This window comes from Ochlerotatus camptorhynchus, unplaced genomic scaffold (assembly GCF_037179485.1).
Source record: "Ochlerotatus camptorhynchus isolate MF236.1 unplaced genomic scaffold, CSIRO-AGI_Acam_v1.1 ptg000370l, whole genome shotgun sequence".
NCBI classification, from domain to species: domain Eukaryota; kingdom Metazoa; phylum Arthropoda; class Insecta; order Diptera; family Culicidae; genus Ochlerotatus; species Ochlerotatus camptorhynchus.
In genome coordinates, this window is record NW_027040858.1 from 4,912,279 (window position 1) to 4,930,671 (window position 18,393).

General features: G+C 39.3%; 2 protein-coding genes across 2 annotated transcripts in view; both read left to right on the forward strand.

Moving 5' to 3' along the window:
- Positions 1-18,393, forward strand: part of LOC135710127 (uncharacterized) — a 161,287-nt gene that overhangs the window by 29,519 nt on the left and 113,375 nt on the right. The gene's annotated exons all lie outside the window — the stretch shown is intronic.
- LOC135710130 (dihydroxyacetone phosphate acyltransferase-like) lies at positions 1,098-17,807 on the forward strand. Its single transcript, XM_065232623.1, has 6 exons — positions 1,098-1,374; positions 14,566-14,829; positions 14,896-15,072; positions 15,444-16,850; positions 16,913-17,085; positions 17,149-17,807. Exons 2-6 carry the CDS (start codon positions 14,596-14,598, stop codon positions 17,279-17,281), a joined length of 2,124 nt encoding a protein of 707 aa, XP_065088695.1. The 5' UTR covers positions 1,098-1,374; positions 14,566-14,595; the 3' UTR covers positions 17,282-17,807.

The window sequence follows — 18,393 nt, forward strand, 5'->3', positions numbered from 1 at the left end:
TGCAATAGAGCTATCACCTTCTAACCCCCGGACTAAAGCTGTCTACAATGACCATAAATGCGACATTGTAGAGAGAGTTCTTCCATAATAACACTGCCGGCCAGTGGGGGTTAGAGGGAATACACACACACATATATCATGCATAAATATTAACTCAGCTGGCGTGCCCCTTGGAAAATTCCCTGAAAATCAATGTAATTGGGAAAAGTACACAAATAGTTTTTTTTTATTTTAATTTAAGCTTAGGGTGACCGTCTTACCCCGTCGCCCAATAGTCATATTATACTTTTTGCTTTCGCCATATTCCTTCCTAATTATCATACAACCGTACATCATCCGCTTTATTCGTTTTTTATCTCATAAATGTTCCTTCCAGTGGCCCCCTGTTTAACTCTTTTCGATCAGCCAGTGTTCGAATACTACGCCTTTGGCCCCGAACGTCACCGCGTACTTGTGTAAACACCGGCTTTTTTTTTCGTTTATCTTAGCCATATCTGATATAGGGGAAACGGCTCAAATGTTGACTCATCGATCTAAAGATATGGACAATGCAAATGAATATTTTTGGTTGCTGGTAAAAATTTGTTGAAAAATGCTTTCCTTCGAAATTTTAGTATGGTCCCAAGATTAGGGACATTAACCCTACGGCACCATCGCCTAAGTTTGAATCCCAAAAAAAAATCCCAAGTGAATTAACATGCAATTATTTAGGATGATTTCTCGAAGCACACTTTGATTAACTTACGAAAATTTGTAACCACAATCAATTCCTCTTGTGTGCATCTTTGCATTGGTGGGTTTATTTTGTCTGTTTGCATGTTTAGCTATTATACCTGACAAGCAGATTCTGAATATTTCCACTGTGCGAGCGACGTCGTCACGTTCTCCGATATCGCGCGTGCTCGCTCATTTCACTCTCCGATCCAATCTAACCCCCTGCCCTGCGCCATGCCATCGTCATCGCTCGCTCGCTGTTATATCGTAGCCGTAGGTATTAAGCCATAGAATGAAGTCATGGGAGAGAGAGAATGTGAGATATCAAGGCGCCCAATGCATTCTCGGCTCTTTGCACGAAACCAGTCAGCTCCAGACGTCGAAATCGCGATGACTGATACCAAGTGGTAGCGTGTTTCTCTCATTGTGCGACGGTAATCGCAACTTTTACAGATGATATAGGACGAGCAGAGTAATATAAACTCTTTTCCGTATCTACGGTGTATTTGCGTCAAGCACCAATTATTAACAATAGTAGGCGATAAAGCAATCAGAAGGCTGTGAGCAGCTTCGGGCTTGAAGGCCTGCTTGGTGGGTGTGTGAGAAGATTCGCCAACAAAGTGACTGACAACCGTCTTACTACCAGATCATCACAAAAAGGTGTGTTCTCTAAAAACATCTCCATTCAGTCTATTCCATTGAAGTGCATGTGTTTTCTGGATACCGAGTGTGTATAGTGAAAAAAAAAACGGGAAGCTCCAATCCATCGCCCCACTGACGACGTCACATTAATATTTACATATCGACCGGCTGCGTCGCCGTCTGGACGGAGGTGTGTTGTACCCTAATGAATGTGCATTCGTATTTGAAGTAAAAATTGCAATTTCTTGCTTTCGAGAAACTGATAAGTGTTACGCGACTTATTTCCAAACGGCCGTGTTAGTTCAAGGAAACTTTTTTTTTTCTTCTTTCATTCGGTACAAAATTAAAATATCGATCCGCGCATCATCCGACATCCAATGCTATGGGAAGTTTGACATGTCGCACATAAGCAAGCATCGTGGGCAAAGAACGGAGGTGCAAGGAGGTGAAGTAATATCTTCCGCAAACAACGCAGCATGCTTCAGGGTCCAATTGGCTTTGCTCGTTTTTTCTCCTTTTAATAACGACTTGAATATCGTGTCGGCTAACACACGGCAAAAGAGCGAGAAGTAACCTTGAAATTAGGCACCATCAAAGCCAACCACCATGAATGGATTAAGCAGTGTTTTTTTATTTGGTAAATTTAAACTTTAGGTAGAACAACACCTGTGATCTTGGCGTGGCGGGCTCCGTTGTAAAATAATAAGTTACACAGCAAGCGACTTCGCGTTTCTGTTTGTTATACATTACTACGTTCATTGATGTCTTCTAACCAACCGGTTTGTCGAAGTATCGACATAGCTTTGAGTCAATGTAAACAAAACACACTATGTCTACGAGGGGAAGAATGAAGTCTTCAATTGCGTGCGTTAGATTTGAATGGGGTTAGCGCTGACTAATTGTCTTGTGATCTTGAGATCTTGAGATCTTGGGGGCCTTTCGATAGCTATAGCTGGCAAAGTAGCGGCATGCCATTTCGGAGGCGGTGGGCTCGATTTTCGATTAGAACAATCATTATTTTAAGGTTGAAAAATTCTCAACTTTCTTGGGTTGTTGTGGGCAGGTGCAATGTTCCAGTTGGGATGTATTAACCAAAGAAGAAGAAGATGCAAAAGAATGCGATCTTGATTTAACGTAGCAGCGTCTTCATTGCATTCATGCCATCAATGCCGTAGAAAGTCATCCTACATTTAATTAACCGCCTGGTAAGCTTTAATCCTGCATCAGGTGAAGACAATTTAATTTTTTTCGCAGCATCTATCAATCTTTGTTAAAAATAGGTACCTACGATTATCACAGCAATACGGCTAGTCATCTCGATGAATTTTGCCTGAAACGACTGACGGCACATCATCATCAGTTAATAAAATCAATGGCATCAATTCTACCGAATAGCTGAAAAAATATTCTACCATGGTAGGCCTTGATTGGAATCATTAATGACACATTTGAACAATACCAGTCGACTGTGGAACCCTAAACGAAATGGTTACCATATCACATTCTCTACGATTTGAATAGAATTCCGCTGTAAAACACTCAAAATTTGCGTTTTGATATTCTAGCTTCATTAGAATCTTCAGTGTACAGACTAAAGAAATATTTAAGAGCAAAATAGATTTGAATACATATAAATTTTATCAATTTTCTATACAGGGTGATACCGATTTCACATGTACACAATTAAAAAAAATCCATTAAAACATTTTTATTTATTAATTTCCAAGTGAAATTCCTGATTAATTTAAATGTGACCACAGATAAACAGAATCCACTAAGAAGTACACATGCACTTTATATGTCACATGAATAGTATGTGTGGTCACACATGGTTTTTTATCTGTACACATATTAAGTATGTGTCCGACACATAGATATGATTTGTTGATCACATTGCAAGGGAATTAAACCCTACACGGTAAGAAAAAAGTACCCAAAAGTAAGTTCTTTTCACTCATTTCGGCACTATAGTGCAGGAACCCAATCGTAGGTAAAACAGGTCAAAGTAGTTTTCATTTACTTGTGTACAATTCGTATGGAATTTTCCACTAGCTTTCTACCCAAAAAGTAAGTTAGTTGTACCCAAAAGTAGGTAAATATGATTATACTCAACGTTGAGTTCCCACACTTTACTACCCCTGTTGGGTGGTTTTGCTCCTTCGTTTTTGACAACATTAGAAGGAGAAAAGGAGACAAACTAGTCAAAATTAGGTAAAAGTAAACTGTCCGTTGGGTACTTTTACTTGGGTGGGTAAATAAGTTTTCTTCTTCTTTTTTTTTAATATTCTTCGCTCATCATTTTCTAAATGTATTGGTAAAATTCAGCCCAGTGCCTGTCACCACGTCAAAACTGTCCATGTTTCATAAATATCAGCTGGTATGGTGAGGAAAGATTCACCATCTCTTTTCTTCCTTCATTTCAATACAACAGCAAATGTGACGTCACACTACCTAGTGCATACACGGAGATGAAAAACAACCCAAAATTAAGTACTTTTCCCTCAATTCCGGGGTTTAGCCCAATAACCCAAATTTGAGTAAATCGCATATTTTTTTTTTTTTTTTTCCTTTGGTTTGTTTTTTTCCGTCGATCTTGTTTTCCGTGCTGAGCACCAATGCTACCGACGTGCCAGGAAGGCAGCTCCCACACCTGGACCCTACCTATCGACCCATCAACTCATGAACCGGGGACCAACGGCTTTACTTCCCATCCGAAGGAAGGCGTGATCAGAGATGTTATGCCTCAGAACATCCCGGCGGCGCCGACTGGGATTGAACCCAGGCCTTCTGGGTGAGAGGTAATCACGCTTACCACTACACCACCGGCGCCGTTAAAAAATTGCATATAGTAGTTTCCATTTAACACCAGCAAAAAAAATTACCTACTCTTAAGTATATTCTACCCAAAATTAAGATTAATTCACGCAAATTTGAGAATATGCAACTTACTCAAAAGTAACTTATTGGGCTGAACTATATCGTTGGGTCGAATCTCTCGTTCCTTTTTTGACAACAATAACGAGTGCAAGTGAGAGGCTGAAGTCAATATTAAGTAAAAAGAACTCAAATTTTGGGTAGTATTTTTTCTCCGTGTTGTAGACAAAACATTCACATTTCCAGACCACGCTGTGAGAAATAGTCTTCACACTCCTGATGGCGGTAAGCTCCAACCGGTATTATCCTCTGATTAAATCCTGAACACGAATGTCCAGCTGTCATCGTGTCGACGCCGATGTTAATCAATACGATCCTTAATAAACATTTGGCAGATCCTTCAATCAGGGCCGGTATTGAAAGTTGATGCGAGTTGGAGCTTACCGCCATGAGAGGGAAAGCGAATGATACACGGTTAGAAAAAAGTACCCAAAATTAAGTTCTTTTCACTCATCTCGGCACTTTAGTGCAGGAGCCCAAAAGTAGGTAAAGCGGGTCAAAGTAATTTTGATTTACTTGTGTGCAGTTCGTATGGAATTTTCCACTAGCTTTTTTACCAAAAGTAAGTTAGTTGTACCCAACAGTAGGTAAATATGATTATACCCAACGTTGGGTTCCCACACTTTACTACCCCTGTTGGGTGGTTTTGCTCCTTCTTTTTTGACAACATTAGAAGGAGAAAATGAGACAAAATAGTCAAAAGTAGGTAAAAGTGAACTGGCCGTTGGGTACTTTTTTCTTACCGTGTAGGTTACGTGCACTGCTGCCATCTCTCCTGTTACACGGTAAGAAATAAGTACCCAATGGACAGTTTACCTACTTTTGACTAGTTTGCCTTCTTTTGTCTTTCTAATGTTGTCAAAAACAGAGAAGCAAAACCACCCAACAGGGGTAGTAAAGTGTGGGAACTCAACGTTGAGTATAATCATATTTACCTACTTTTGGGTACAACTAACTTACTTTTGGGTAGAAAGCTAGTGGAAAATTCCATACGAATTGTACACAAGTAAATGAAAACTACTTTGAACCGCTTTACCTACTTTTGGGTTCCTGCACTAAAGTGCCGAGATTAGCGAAAATAACTTACTTTTGGCTTTTGGATACTTTTTTCTTACCGTGTAGGATTTAATTCAATCTTCTGCGACTTTTTTAATTGGACTGGTAAATGCCCAAAATGGTCGTGTTTGATTTATTTATTCAGTTTCCCATATGTATCCACCATAAAATACTTCCACTCATCTATGCTTATGAGTCAAACTTCAAAATTACTAGTTAAGTAATTTAATTTAGTAGTAAAGTTGAAGTGGTTTTCTTGGTGATCAATTTTGTTCACCAAGAAATTTTTGAAGCAGTTGTTTTGAGTTTCGTATATTCGATTGCTGTAATTGTGCTATGCTTCGAAGAATACAAGTAAGTAAATACAGTGAATGTGTAAAACTTTCGTTCTAAAAACATGAAATACATGTTGTAAATTTTCGTATTAATAATGTGTGAATGTATGGGTCGTATGGGCACATTAATGATGATGATTGAATGATATTTCAATACAGAATACAAATTTACTTACCCTTTGTAGAACCTTAAAGTATTTTAGTTTAAATGTGCGTACAAATCGTACTGATAATAAGATTAAAATTTTCATTCGTATTTGATTTAAAGCAGCCATGGACGTAAAAACTGTGTGTTATTTTTTAGAAGCTGAAATCTCTTCTAAATTTGACTTGAGAGGAACAAAACCCATTAAGCGACTCATCAAATTAAATCAAAATTTGATATCAAAATCAATGGTGGCAAAAATTAAGTACCTTGGACCATATTGGCCACTTCCGGAAAAGTTCCAGGTGCCCCGGGAAAGTGACCAGAATCGGACTTGGATAATAACCTATCATGAGGCACATTAAAATACATCAAAATTCCATGGACCATCCGTTTGAGAAGCGAACGTGTAGCCAACCACGCCATGGGACCCCTCAACTTGAGAAGAATCGTAGTCTAGTGACTCTCACGAGTGTGTAGAGACAAAATTGAGCTTGGCTAAAAATCACGGCTACCGTGAAGGCACCATATTTGACGCGGTTCCTAACTTAACGCACTCGATCAATTTCGACCATTTTCCATTAATATTTTTGAAATGTTAACATTGCAAATATTAGTTCCGGTGCTCTTGGGATGATAGTGTAACAATTCAACTGATGGTTGCTGATAAAGTCCAGATCTTTTCGTTGGTGGAGTAGTTCAGAAAATTCTCACTACGTAGCGCTAGTGTATACATGCAATTTTCGCATATACAATAGCTCGAGATCCTGAGCAGATAGAAGTTACTGTCTTCGGCAAACTTGTTCAGGGTGTCAAGTAGTTTTGGCTGGTGGACAGTAGTTCAGAATTTTCTCACTACACGGCGCTAGTATAAACGTGAAATTCTCTTATAAAATATCTCGAGATCCTGACCAGATAGAAAGTTGCTGTCTTAGGCAAAGCTGTTCAGGAGATCATAACTTTTTTGCTGATCAACAGTAGTTCAAAATCTTCTCACTAGGTAGTGCTCGTATACATGTTCAGTTCTCGCATGTGATACATCACTAGCTCCTGACGAGATAAAGAATAAATGTTTTGGCAAAGTTTTTCAGGAAGTCAAGATCTTTTCGTTAGTGGACAGCTGTTCAGAATTTTCTCCCTACTCGGTGCTAGTATACTCATGCAATTCTCGCATATACAATAGCTCGAGATCCTGAACAGATAGAAAGTTACTGTTTTCGGCAAACTTGCTCAGGGGGTCAAGACTTTTTGGCTGGTGGACAGTAGCCTAGAAATTTTTCACCACATGGCGCTAGTAAACGTGTACAATTCTTGCGTATGCTAAGCTCGAGATTCTGAACAGGTAGAAAATTACTGTCTTCGAAAAAGTTGTTCATGAGGTCAATGCCTATTGCTTGGTGCACAATAGTTCAGAATTTTCACACTACGTGGCGCTAGTATACACATGAAATTCTCGCATGAAAAATATCTCGAGATTCTGATCAGATAGATTTCGCTAGTGGACAGTAGATCCTATTCAGATAGAAAGTTACTGTCTACAACAAAGTTATTCAGGAGGTCAAAGTATTTTGGCTGGTGAACAATAGTTTAGAATTTTCTCATAAACTCTAGGCTTTAAACTACTGAACAACTTTGTTCAAGACAGTAACTTTCTATCTGGTCAAGAACGTGAGATATTTTATATGCGTGAATTTCGCATGTATACTAGCATCATGAAGTGAGAAAATTCTGAAATACTGTCCACCAGCCAAAAGACCTTGACCTCCTGAACAACTTTCTATTTGATCAGGATCTCGAGATATAGCATATGCGAGAAGTGTACATGTATACTAACGCCACGTGGTGAGAAAATTATTAACTACTGTTTACCAGCCAAAAAGTCTTGACCCCCTAAACAACTTTGCCCAAGACAGCAACTTTCTAGCTGATCAAGATCTCGAGCTATTGAATATGGGAGAAAGGCACGTATATTAGAGTGATGCAAAATTTGAAATTTTCGCTCCACAATACTTAAACGATTCCGAATCGGATCCTGACTAACCTCTCAAAATTTGAACCCATTTGGTGAGAAACTGAGATGGCACAAACCATTTGAAGTTTGTATGGGAATTACTATGGTAAAACCAAGATTTTTCTTCATGGCTATCTAATAATTCACCATATCAGTCTGCTTCAAAAACTTTGAACTGTTCTTGTAGGAAATTTTCCCAGCTACAACTTTGCTCAAGATCACTTTTTGATTAAATTTAAAGGATCGAAAGTTATCAATGGTTCAATGCGCTGATGTCTTATGATCATGCTCAATCAACTGATCAGCAGGCAACATTGGTGTTTCTGGGGCGTTGAATAGGACACAAAAATCATGGCTACTATGTCACACTGCAAAATACAGTGTTGCCTACAGAGCAGCTGCTTGATCATGTCATAAGTTTACCAATCTCTTAAATAATTAATAACTTTTTCCTGTCTCGTTTTACATAAAAACGATTTTGGGCAAAGTTGTAGCTGAGAAAATTTTCTATAAGAATGGCTATCTAACTGTTTCGCAGCTCAATAAGGAAAAATATTAGAAGGCAATGAACAAAAAGTTGAGATTTCCCATAGTAATTTACATGTAAACTTCAAATGGCTTGTGCGAAGTCTGTTTCTAACCAAATGATTTTTAACTTTGGGAGGCTAATCAGGACCCGATTTGAAACCATTTAAGCACTGTGGAGCGAAAAAGTCAAATTTTGCATCAGTCTAACGTATATACTATCACTGCATAGTGAGAAAATTCTAAACTATTGTCAACCAACAAAAAGATCTTGACTTCCTGAAAAACTTTGCCGAATACATTTACTTTCTATCTGGTCAGGATCTAGAGATATTTTATATGCAAGAGATTCACATCTATAGTAGCGCCGCAAAGTGAGAAAACTCTGAACTAGTGTCCACCTGCGAAATAGCCTTGACATCCTGAACAACTAATCCGAAGACAATAGAGGCATTCCACGAAGGTTCGCAAATCGATCCTGACCGATCATTTCCAATTACGCTGAAACTTTGCACAGTTGTTCCTTTTTAGTAAAGGCGCCATTTTGTGCTCTCAGTTTTTCATATTGAATTACGACTACTTTTTGAAAAGGGCCTGTGTAAAAATAGTACTAATGAGTTTAAAAATATATATTGCCGAAACGCTTTGTTCGATTGATTTGGGGTCTAGAGCAAAGTTGTAGATATTATTTTGGCAATTGTGTAAAAAATATACACTGTAAAAAATTTCGTTTGTATCAATGAAAAAAAGTATATTTATTATTAAAAAAGTTAATTTCTCAAAAAGTACATTTTTTGAAAATTTTCGTTTTAAGCCTCATTGAAGCTCATAATGTTTGCTACTAACTGGCAAAGTTTGGTGACGGTAAACTCAAAAAAGTTATGGTTTTTTGAATATTTCACGATTTTTACATTTTCATTAAAAACACATTTTTTTAACCGTGTATATTTTTTCAAGAATTGCATTTTAATTTTGCACAACTTTTCCGAAGACACCATAGCAATCAAGCAAGCCGTTTTTGCAATGTATTAAAATGTTTATTTTGTAAGCGCTTTTCTTCACAGGCCCTATCGGAAAAGTAGTCGGGGTTCGCTATTACAATTTGTAATAGCGAATCCCGACTACTTTTTTATTTTAAAATCTCAACTTAAATCCACAAAATACATTTATCTGCTCATTTTTACTTTTCTTTTATTCGAAAACCTTATGGACAAATGATACATAATTTATTTTCATTGTAATACACTTACTTTCTATTTTTATTTACATCACTTCTTAAATACATCGAATATTTTGGCATCATTATGATTACAGTTTGAGTATCGTTTGGCTTTAATTTTATTTTCTGATACAGGAATGAAAGAATGAAACTTTTGAGTTCCTTGAATTATTTTTGCATTATTATATTGCTCGTTGAGGTGTTAAGCCATACATTCGTATTCCTCTGTTGTGGCAAAACTAAATGATAATTTTGTTAATTCTTCTTCTTTTCGATTATTTGCCCAATTATAAAGCTCTCTTGCATTTTTTATTGGATGTTCACGTTCTTTGGCCAAACTTGCTCTTGTAGCCATACGTTTTATTGTACCTCAAATAGCGTCACAAGGACCTTTCCCATGTGATGTTGCAAAGAAATGCCATTCGGCTTCAATTCCATACTTTGATTTAAATTTACAAAGGCTAGCAAAATTTTTCCGGTTCTTGTACTGTGACACGGCTCCATCGGACATAAAATAAATCTTGTTGATATTTTTACTTTGGTTAATGCGTAAAAAACTTATCATTTTAGAAATAAATAAGTTAACAGCCACTGAGTCATGCCTTAACTCTTCAGAAATTATAATAAAAGTTAAATGTTTAACTTGCATATTTTCTCTAAAATATATAACAAATGGATGAATGGTAGCTTGTTGGACATTCCAGTGATGAGACTGAACTTCATCCTGTAACACAAAGCTGTTGTTTTCGGAAAAATCACAAGTAACTAAAAATTCACCTTCTTGCAAATTATTTCGTGTAGTTTTCAAAAAATTAGATTGCTGTGTTTTTATGAAATCATGTGGTATCAAACTTGTCAATTTCAAGCAGAAAAATGAAACAAACTCGTCTGCAGGCTTTACAATAGTTTCTAAATCACATCTATCCGTGGTAACCCACTGTTCAAATAAAAGCTGATAAATGCATTTTTCCTCTAATTGTTTTAATAAAATGTTTTCTAATGCGGAAGAGTCTGGACAATCTTCACAAAACCGTAGATAGCAATATGTTGTCTTGTTTTCACAAAGTAGGCTGTCAGTGAACGTTTTTACATCATTTAAATGGTTAAGTTTTTTCAAACTGTGTAAAATTAGATTGATGTTTTCATGCGTTGTGCACACGCAAACATTGTGGGTTCCAGAGCTGGTTAAAAGTTTACATTGCTTAGGGCGGAGTTTTGCAAATGAAGAGAATCCAATTTTTACATTGCAGTGAATTTCATTGAATCGTTTATAAGCTTCTCTCAAAGCCATAATTAGTAATCTTTTTTGAATGACTTGTCGTTTTCCTTCTTTCTGCACAGACACATAATCTTTTTGACCAGGCATTGCCCGGCTTATATCATCATCTTCAAAAAAATTTATGACTGCCAATTTTGTTTCATCACTTAAGGCTGTGCCATATTTTGCGGTTTTTGACGAATGACCTTCCTTTATCAACTTAGCCTCTGTTGCAATATATCTACTAGCATTAAATTGATCCATAACTTTTTGTGTTGACCATGAATAAGGCAATAACGATAAAATTAATAATTTTTCACTTCTTGCAGTGGATGCATTGGAAAACTTTTCTTCATGTTTTCTAAAACTTCTTTGAGTTCACTCACTCGTCAGCCTCAGGCGAGAAGTTGAAAAGATTCTTTCTAATACCTTCGTTGATTTCACGGTGCTTCTTTTCGGGGTAGTGGATGTAGTTGAGTTTTCCCACGTCTATCGGTGATACCTGGATTCCTGCAATGCCTCGGTTGAATATCTCGATGTTGACTGGTTGAGTAAATTCTTGGTACGATTGAACTGAAGTAACTGATGTCATTGATGGTACAGTTGTAAGGCTTTCACAGCTCGGTACGACAGCTACTTTTACTGTAGTTGGCATCTTTGAGCTTCCGGCAACATGCTGTTCCTCGTTTGAGATGAAAAGAGCTTGTTTATCAACACGAAGACGACAGGACGTGCAAATGCGAAAACCAGTATTCAATCCTGATGCTTCAGAATATCCAATCGATTTTAATTTCTGGATGGTAATATTCGAAATATTCCTCAGCTCTTTCGAGCACTTGACTTCCTCGAACGGCCGAATGCACCTGATAAAACATGCTCGTTCACTCATGTTACTTCCTGTATTAAAAAAAAATTAAAAATAATAATCTTTAAAAATGATTTCATTGAAATACAACTGAAGGTTATGCTTACGTTTTAACCAAATGGTGTTACACTTATTTCCTATGATAACTTTTTAAGATGTATGCGGTAAAAAGCAATCTTTGTGATCAACTGCTTGTTTTCACCATTCAAACTCATTTAAGTATCAGATCGATAGGTATAATTTCTACATTAGGTACAGACAGATGTTTTTGGTGTTCACTACTACAGTGTTGAGTATTTGACTTATTACCGTTAAGATCACTGATACAACTATGCAAAATTGAAGACAATGAATAAAAAAGAAAATTAATCGCTAGTTTGAGCATCATTTCACTTTTATTTAGTTCTAGCTCAATATTCATCAAATGAATTTTTTAGTTTTGTTAGTAACGATACCTTTTCATGGTATCAGATGTAATGAATCCTAACTTTTCAATAGGGCCTGTGTAGAAAAACACTAATGAAATAAACATATATATATTGCAAAAACGGCTTGCTTGATTGCATTGGTGTCTTCGAGAAAGTTGTGCAAAATTAAAATGCAATTCTTGAAAAAATATACACGGTTGAAAAACATGTGTTTTTAATATAAATGTAAAAATCGTGAAATTTTCAAAAAATCATAACTTTTTTGTTTTTGAGTTAACCATCACCAAACTTTGCCAGTTTGTAGCAAATATTATGAGCTTCAATGAGGCTTAAAACGAAAATTTTCAAAAATGTTTTTTTTTGAGAAATTAATATTTTTAATAAGAAATATATTTTTTTCATTGAAACAAACTAATTTTTTTACAGTGTATATTTTTAACATTATTGCCAAAATAATATCTACAACTTTGCTCAAGACACCAAATTAATCGAACAAAGCGTTTCAGCAATATAAATTTTTTAACTCATTAGTACTATTTTTACACAGGCCCTGTTAGAAAAGTAGTCGTGATTCAATTTGAAGAACTGATAACACAAATTGGCATCTTTACTAAAAAAGAACAACTCGACAGTGAGCATGCATAAGGGCCTATACGCGATGATCGATTCTCTTCGTCGATTTTCTCTTTTGTTAATAACTCGCTAGATTTAACGTTTCTCGATGCGTTTGCTGTTGCTTTTGATAGCCAATACAACCTGTTACTACTCTGCATTGAACAATTTCTAGAAAATTGTTTCGCCTAGCTGTAGCAATGCAAAGAGAAAATCGATGAATAGAATCGATCATCGCGTATTCGCCCTTATGAATGCTCACTGTCGAACTGTGCAAATTTTCATCAAAATCGGAGCCGACAAATTAAAAAAAAAAAATAAAAAAATTCGTCAATCTGTAGAGAATTGCTCCTCTATGGGTCTAGTCAGCAGAGGAGGATACATGGTTAAAATACTATTCTCAAGCTACAACCGGATGGTCAGACTCGCATCCGGAGTTTTCGTCACCAGCCCCACGCGCGCTATCATGGCCGAGGCTGGCGTGTTACCGTTCGACTTGCTGGTCCTACAGTCGTTAGCACGACTATATATTCGCCTTATGGAGAAAACTAGCTTCCGATCTTCCAGTCTTCCAAAGAACAGGAGAGCTTTTCACTGAAGAAACCAACGCAACTATCCCCCAAATCTGCCAACGTTATAGGAACACAGACCGCGAATGAAATGTTCCAAAACCAACGATCATCTGGGATGTCAAAAAGTTTACTAGGGCTGGGGACCCCCCAGAAAAAGTCCGTCCTATAGTACAAGAGATAACCGAGCGACTTTTTCAAGGACGTACCCTGCTATACACTGACGGATCCAAAGGCGACGATACAGTCGGCGCAGGCCACCAAATCCGACGCCCTGCCAAGATGCTGCAGCGTCTTCTCAGCAGAAGCCTACACCCTCAACCACCCTCAACCTACACAAATAACCATTCTAACGAACTCTGCCAGCTGTTTATCTGCGCTGGAGACGGGTAGATCCAAACACCCATGGATACAATCCAAAAACGTCCAATTTTGCTGGATCCCCGGCCATGCAGGCATCGAAGGAAATATCGACAGTGAGCATGCATAAGGGCGTATACGCGATGATCAATTCTCTTTATCGATTTTCTCTTTGCACTGCCACAGCTAAGCGAAATAATTTTCTAGAATTGGTTAAATGCTGAGTTGTAACAGGTTGTATTGGTTATCAAAAGCAACAGCAAACGCACCGAGAAACGTTAATTCTAGCAAGTTATTAACAAAAGAGAAAATCGACGAACAACTTTTGCATGCTCACTGTCGATATTATAGCAGACCGTCTTGCTGGTGAAGCTAGAAACAACGTTCCACTCGATATCCAAATACCAGCCATGGACGCGATAAGGGAAATCAAACGTGCTATACGACAACGATGGGACCATCTTTGGCATACATCACGGGATGTTAAGCTCCGTGAGATAAAATTTATCACTAATCCATGGAATGACACCAAACAATCCAGTAGATCAACAGATCCTAACTCGGTTAAGGATCGGACATACCAGACTTACCCACAAGTGCCTGATCAAAAGAACAGACCCACCCGTATGTGAATGCTGCGGCACCGTCATCAACGTTCCATTGTTATTGATTATTGTGCTGGACTGCAGGGAATATCATGATACTCGTGCAAAATACAACATTGACCTTTCTTGTCTGCAAACAGTACTTCGTAACGAGGAGGAAAAAGAGAAAAAACTAATAGCCTTCCTTAAAGATACAAATTTGTTCAATACATGCAGACATACACCCAATAACGTGTGACTTATTGACTCACTCACTTTTTGTTTTTATCCGTTTCCTTCTTTCGTAGTACTTACCATAAACAACTGGTTCCACCGCAATGTCCCCACCACCACCGTCAGGACCGCCACCGGTTAGGCAGCATGGCGACGCTCCTGCCGGAAACTATTTGGACAATTTCAAGAACCTACTCGGACCCGGCATGAGTGACCTGACGGACATGACCAAACACTACGGGCCGGCCTTTCCCTACCCGAAGGACAGCCACATGACACCGGCCGAGCTGAAGAAGCTGGTGATGGCTAGCGAGCGGATTCAGACCTTGATCGAGAAGGTATGAGTTAACCGTAGAATGCATAATTTGTAGAATGGGTCGTGATTGTCTTTTTTTTTACCACAGGAGTCAGGAGGCGATTCGAAGAAGAGAGCGGAGCTCGTGAGCAACGTCAAAGCGATTCTGGACGAAATAGGACTGGATGAAAGTCTACCAATCATTCGGACGTTGGGTACGATCCTGAACTTCATCTTCGGCCGGATCCTCAGTGGGATGCACGTGAATGAAACCAAGCTGCAGCAGGTAGGTGCAGACATGTCTGGAAGAGCCCTTGCATTCATTTCGATGATTTCGATGGCTAATTGAAATACGTCCAATACTTCTATTGAAAAGCTTACTTTTCTGACCACAATGACATGTTTTTCGTTTCCATAGATCCTAGTTGAATTATTTCGCGACACATAACTTTTAATACCTCCAGTCAACAATCCTTCAAATGTCGGTCAGAATTGTTGTGACCAACTACCCTAGTAGGGATCCTTGGAAATCTTAATCTCAATCAATGCTTCTAAAAATGTCAGTCAGAATAAAGAATTCATCATAATTAAAATTCCGTCCAGATGATGTAAATGCAGCCCCTCACTCATCCATACTCATCCCTCTTGACCCCACAGTTGAAATCAAAATTCGGCAACCAGACGGTGCTGTATCTGCCGAGCCACCGAAGCTACGGCGATTTCATCCTCATGTCGTACGTGTCGTTCTGCTACAACATTGCCATCCCGGGAATCGCCGCTGGCATGGACTTCCACTCGATGGCCTTCATGGGCAGCATCCTGCGGAGCACCGGAGCGTTCTACATGCGACGTACTTTCGGCAACGATGCCATCTATTGGGCCGTGTTCAAGGAGTACATGCGTCAGCTGGTGCGGGTGTTCGACAACGGGGTGGAATTCTTCGTCGAGGGAACCCGCAGCAGGAGCAACAAGGCGCTGACTCCAAAAATCGGGCTACTATCGATGGCACTGGAACCACTGTTCATGGGCGAGATTCCGGACGTGCTGGTGGTGCCGGTTAGCGTGTCGTACGATAGACCGTTGGAGGAACAGCTGTTTGTGTATGAACTGATTGGGGTTCCGAAGCCTAAGGAGTCCACCAAGGGTCTACTGAAAGCCATGAGCATTCTAAAAGAGAACTACGGATCTATCTACTTTGAATTTGGGGAACCGATTTCGGTAAAGGAATACTTCGGTCATGAGCTCAATCGGTTCCAGCACGCAATCAATCCAACTCATATCCAGACACTGTCCAAGTCGGAACTGGGAATGATTCAGAATCTCGCATTCGATGTGGTACATCTGCAACAGCAGAAGATTGTCCTAACCACGTTCCATCTGATATCGATCTACTACAACTATAAGAAGTATCTTGGGCAATCGGTCACGCTTCCAGATTTGGTGGAAGGTCTAAGCAATTTATTGGATATTTTCAAGGATCTTGGAGCGGTTACGACCATTCAGAAGACCGGAAATCCAGAACTGGACAATCACCTAATACGAACGAGTGTCACGGAAGCTCTGGCAGTCCATCGAAACATCCTCCAACTGACCCGGGATGAGGTGCTCACTATAGCAAAATCCCATCACGACTTCAGCCAAGTCGACAAACGGAAACTAAAAGGACACAACCTATCAGATGTGGTGATGAAACTGTCGCTGCCAATTTTCACTCTCCAGCTGTACTGTAATCCGTGTCTCCACTGGCTGGCTCAACCGGCGTTGATTTTGCTGGTTGTCAAACATCTTTCCCGAAGCGGACTAGTGCGATTGGACAGTTTGAAGCAATCGATTGAAGAGCTGCGTAACCTCTTCGCCGGAGAGTTTGTCTTCCATGCAAGGCGGCAACAGCAGGACTTTGATCAGGCCTTGAGGCATCTTGTTGAAGCTGGTCTCCTGGAGCGAGTTGTAGACGATATGGCCGTTCGATTATCTGGCAACATAGATAGTGAGCACATCTATCTCAGCTTGATTGGACCATTCCTCTGCTGCTACTTGCAGGTCACTACCGTATTGATGAATCAGGTTTGTCGAAACTTCCGCCAATTTAATCTGACTTGTAATTCCTAACATTCTGACCCTTTCAGTTCTACAACTCTACATTCAAAGAGAAAGACTATCTCTCCAAGGTGCAGGAATTCGTGGAGCAGCTTCTTCTAGGGAAGGAGAAAAACGTCCACCCGTATTGCCTCTCGCTAGACAGTATCAATCTGGCCCTTCATTCTCTAGTCGGCCTCGATGCCATCAGCAAGTCGAAAGAGTAAGTCCAATCACTCCTAAAAAAAACTCCCACAACCTCTAACCTGTCCCATTTTCATTGCAGAAACAATGCCGCAATCTTCACGATCGACCCGATCCGCATCCGGTCGCTGAATAGCACTCTCCGGTTGTACTGCGATCTGCTTCCGTTCGAATACCTCACCTTCCAGGGGGCCGTCACCGAGGCCAAGTTGTAGAATTTGCTTCCCCGGCCAGCCGATCTGGTGTCTCGGGTGCTTGGCCCACCGAGAAACTTCTTCCAGCTGGTCCGCCTGCTGTTGGCCATCGTGCTGCGGGTGCTTCAGAGTATTCTACGCTTCGGTAGGCTCATCGGTCTCAAGATCTTTGAGATGGTTGTGCCACCGGCGATCCGTTGGAAATAGTTTCCACAGAACATTTCCATAACCAGGGTTGAGGGTAGCAAGCTGTCGAAAATGGTAAGTCGGGCAGCGACCTCACACTGCTTTATAGGAAAAACCATCAATTCAAACAAGTCAGACATATTGTATAAGAATAACTATAAAGTCTCTTAACGCTAAAACTAACTATCGATTGTGGGTAGAAGTGCAGTTATTTTTTTTTTAACATGTTGGTTAGTCCTCAGTAGAAACATATGCATGCATCTGTGTTAATGTTATTGTGTAGCGGGTTTTCAAGCTGTATTGCTCATAAGGTATAAAATTGTGTCATATGATAAAAATTAAATTGTTTAAACTATTTTTACGTTGAAATGTTTCAATTGACTTGCAGTTCTAAGCAGCCGAAAGACCTGGACGTAGTTTATCTTTTAATGCCATGTTGCTCGAGTCTTCATCGTCTGCTCTCAGTAAAAGTTCGTAGACTGTTCTTGCACGAAATTATCTCAGCTACAACTATATATGCCATATAAATTTCAAATGGTTTGCGCAGTCAGTTTCTAAAAATAGAGCTCGAAATAGAACTCATTTTTGGGAGGATGATCAGGACCCAATTTGGAACCGTTTGAACACAGCGCACAGTGGTCTAAACACTCTAAACACGCACTAACGTGATCGTTCGAGGTTTGAGTGGGACAACTTGGTTTTTGGTATATAAAGTCTGGTCCATTTAGAATCCGGACACTTTATTTATGGTATACCAGCGCCTCTAGTGGACGGATTTGGAATGTATTAACAGCAATTTGTTTTGAAAGTACACGTGTTTCAGTGGTGAAAGTTTCGTCTCGATACGTGCAGTACTAAAAAAGTTGTAACAGATGGAAGACGAGAAAAGAAAATTGATCCTGCACACGGCGAAAACCCGACGTGGTCAATTCTAAATATCGCAAAAA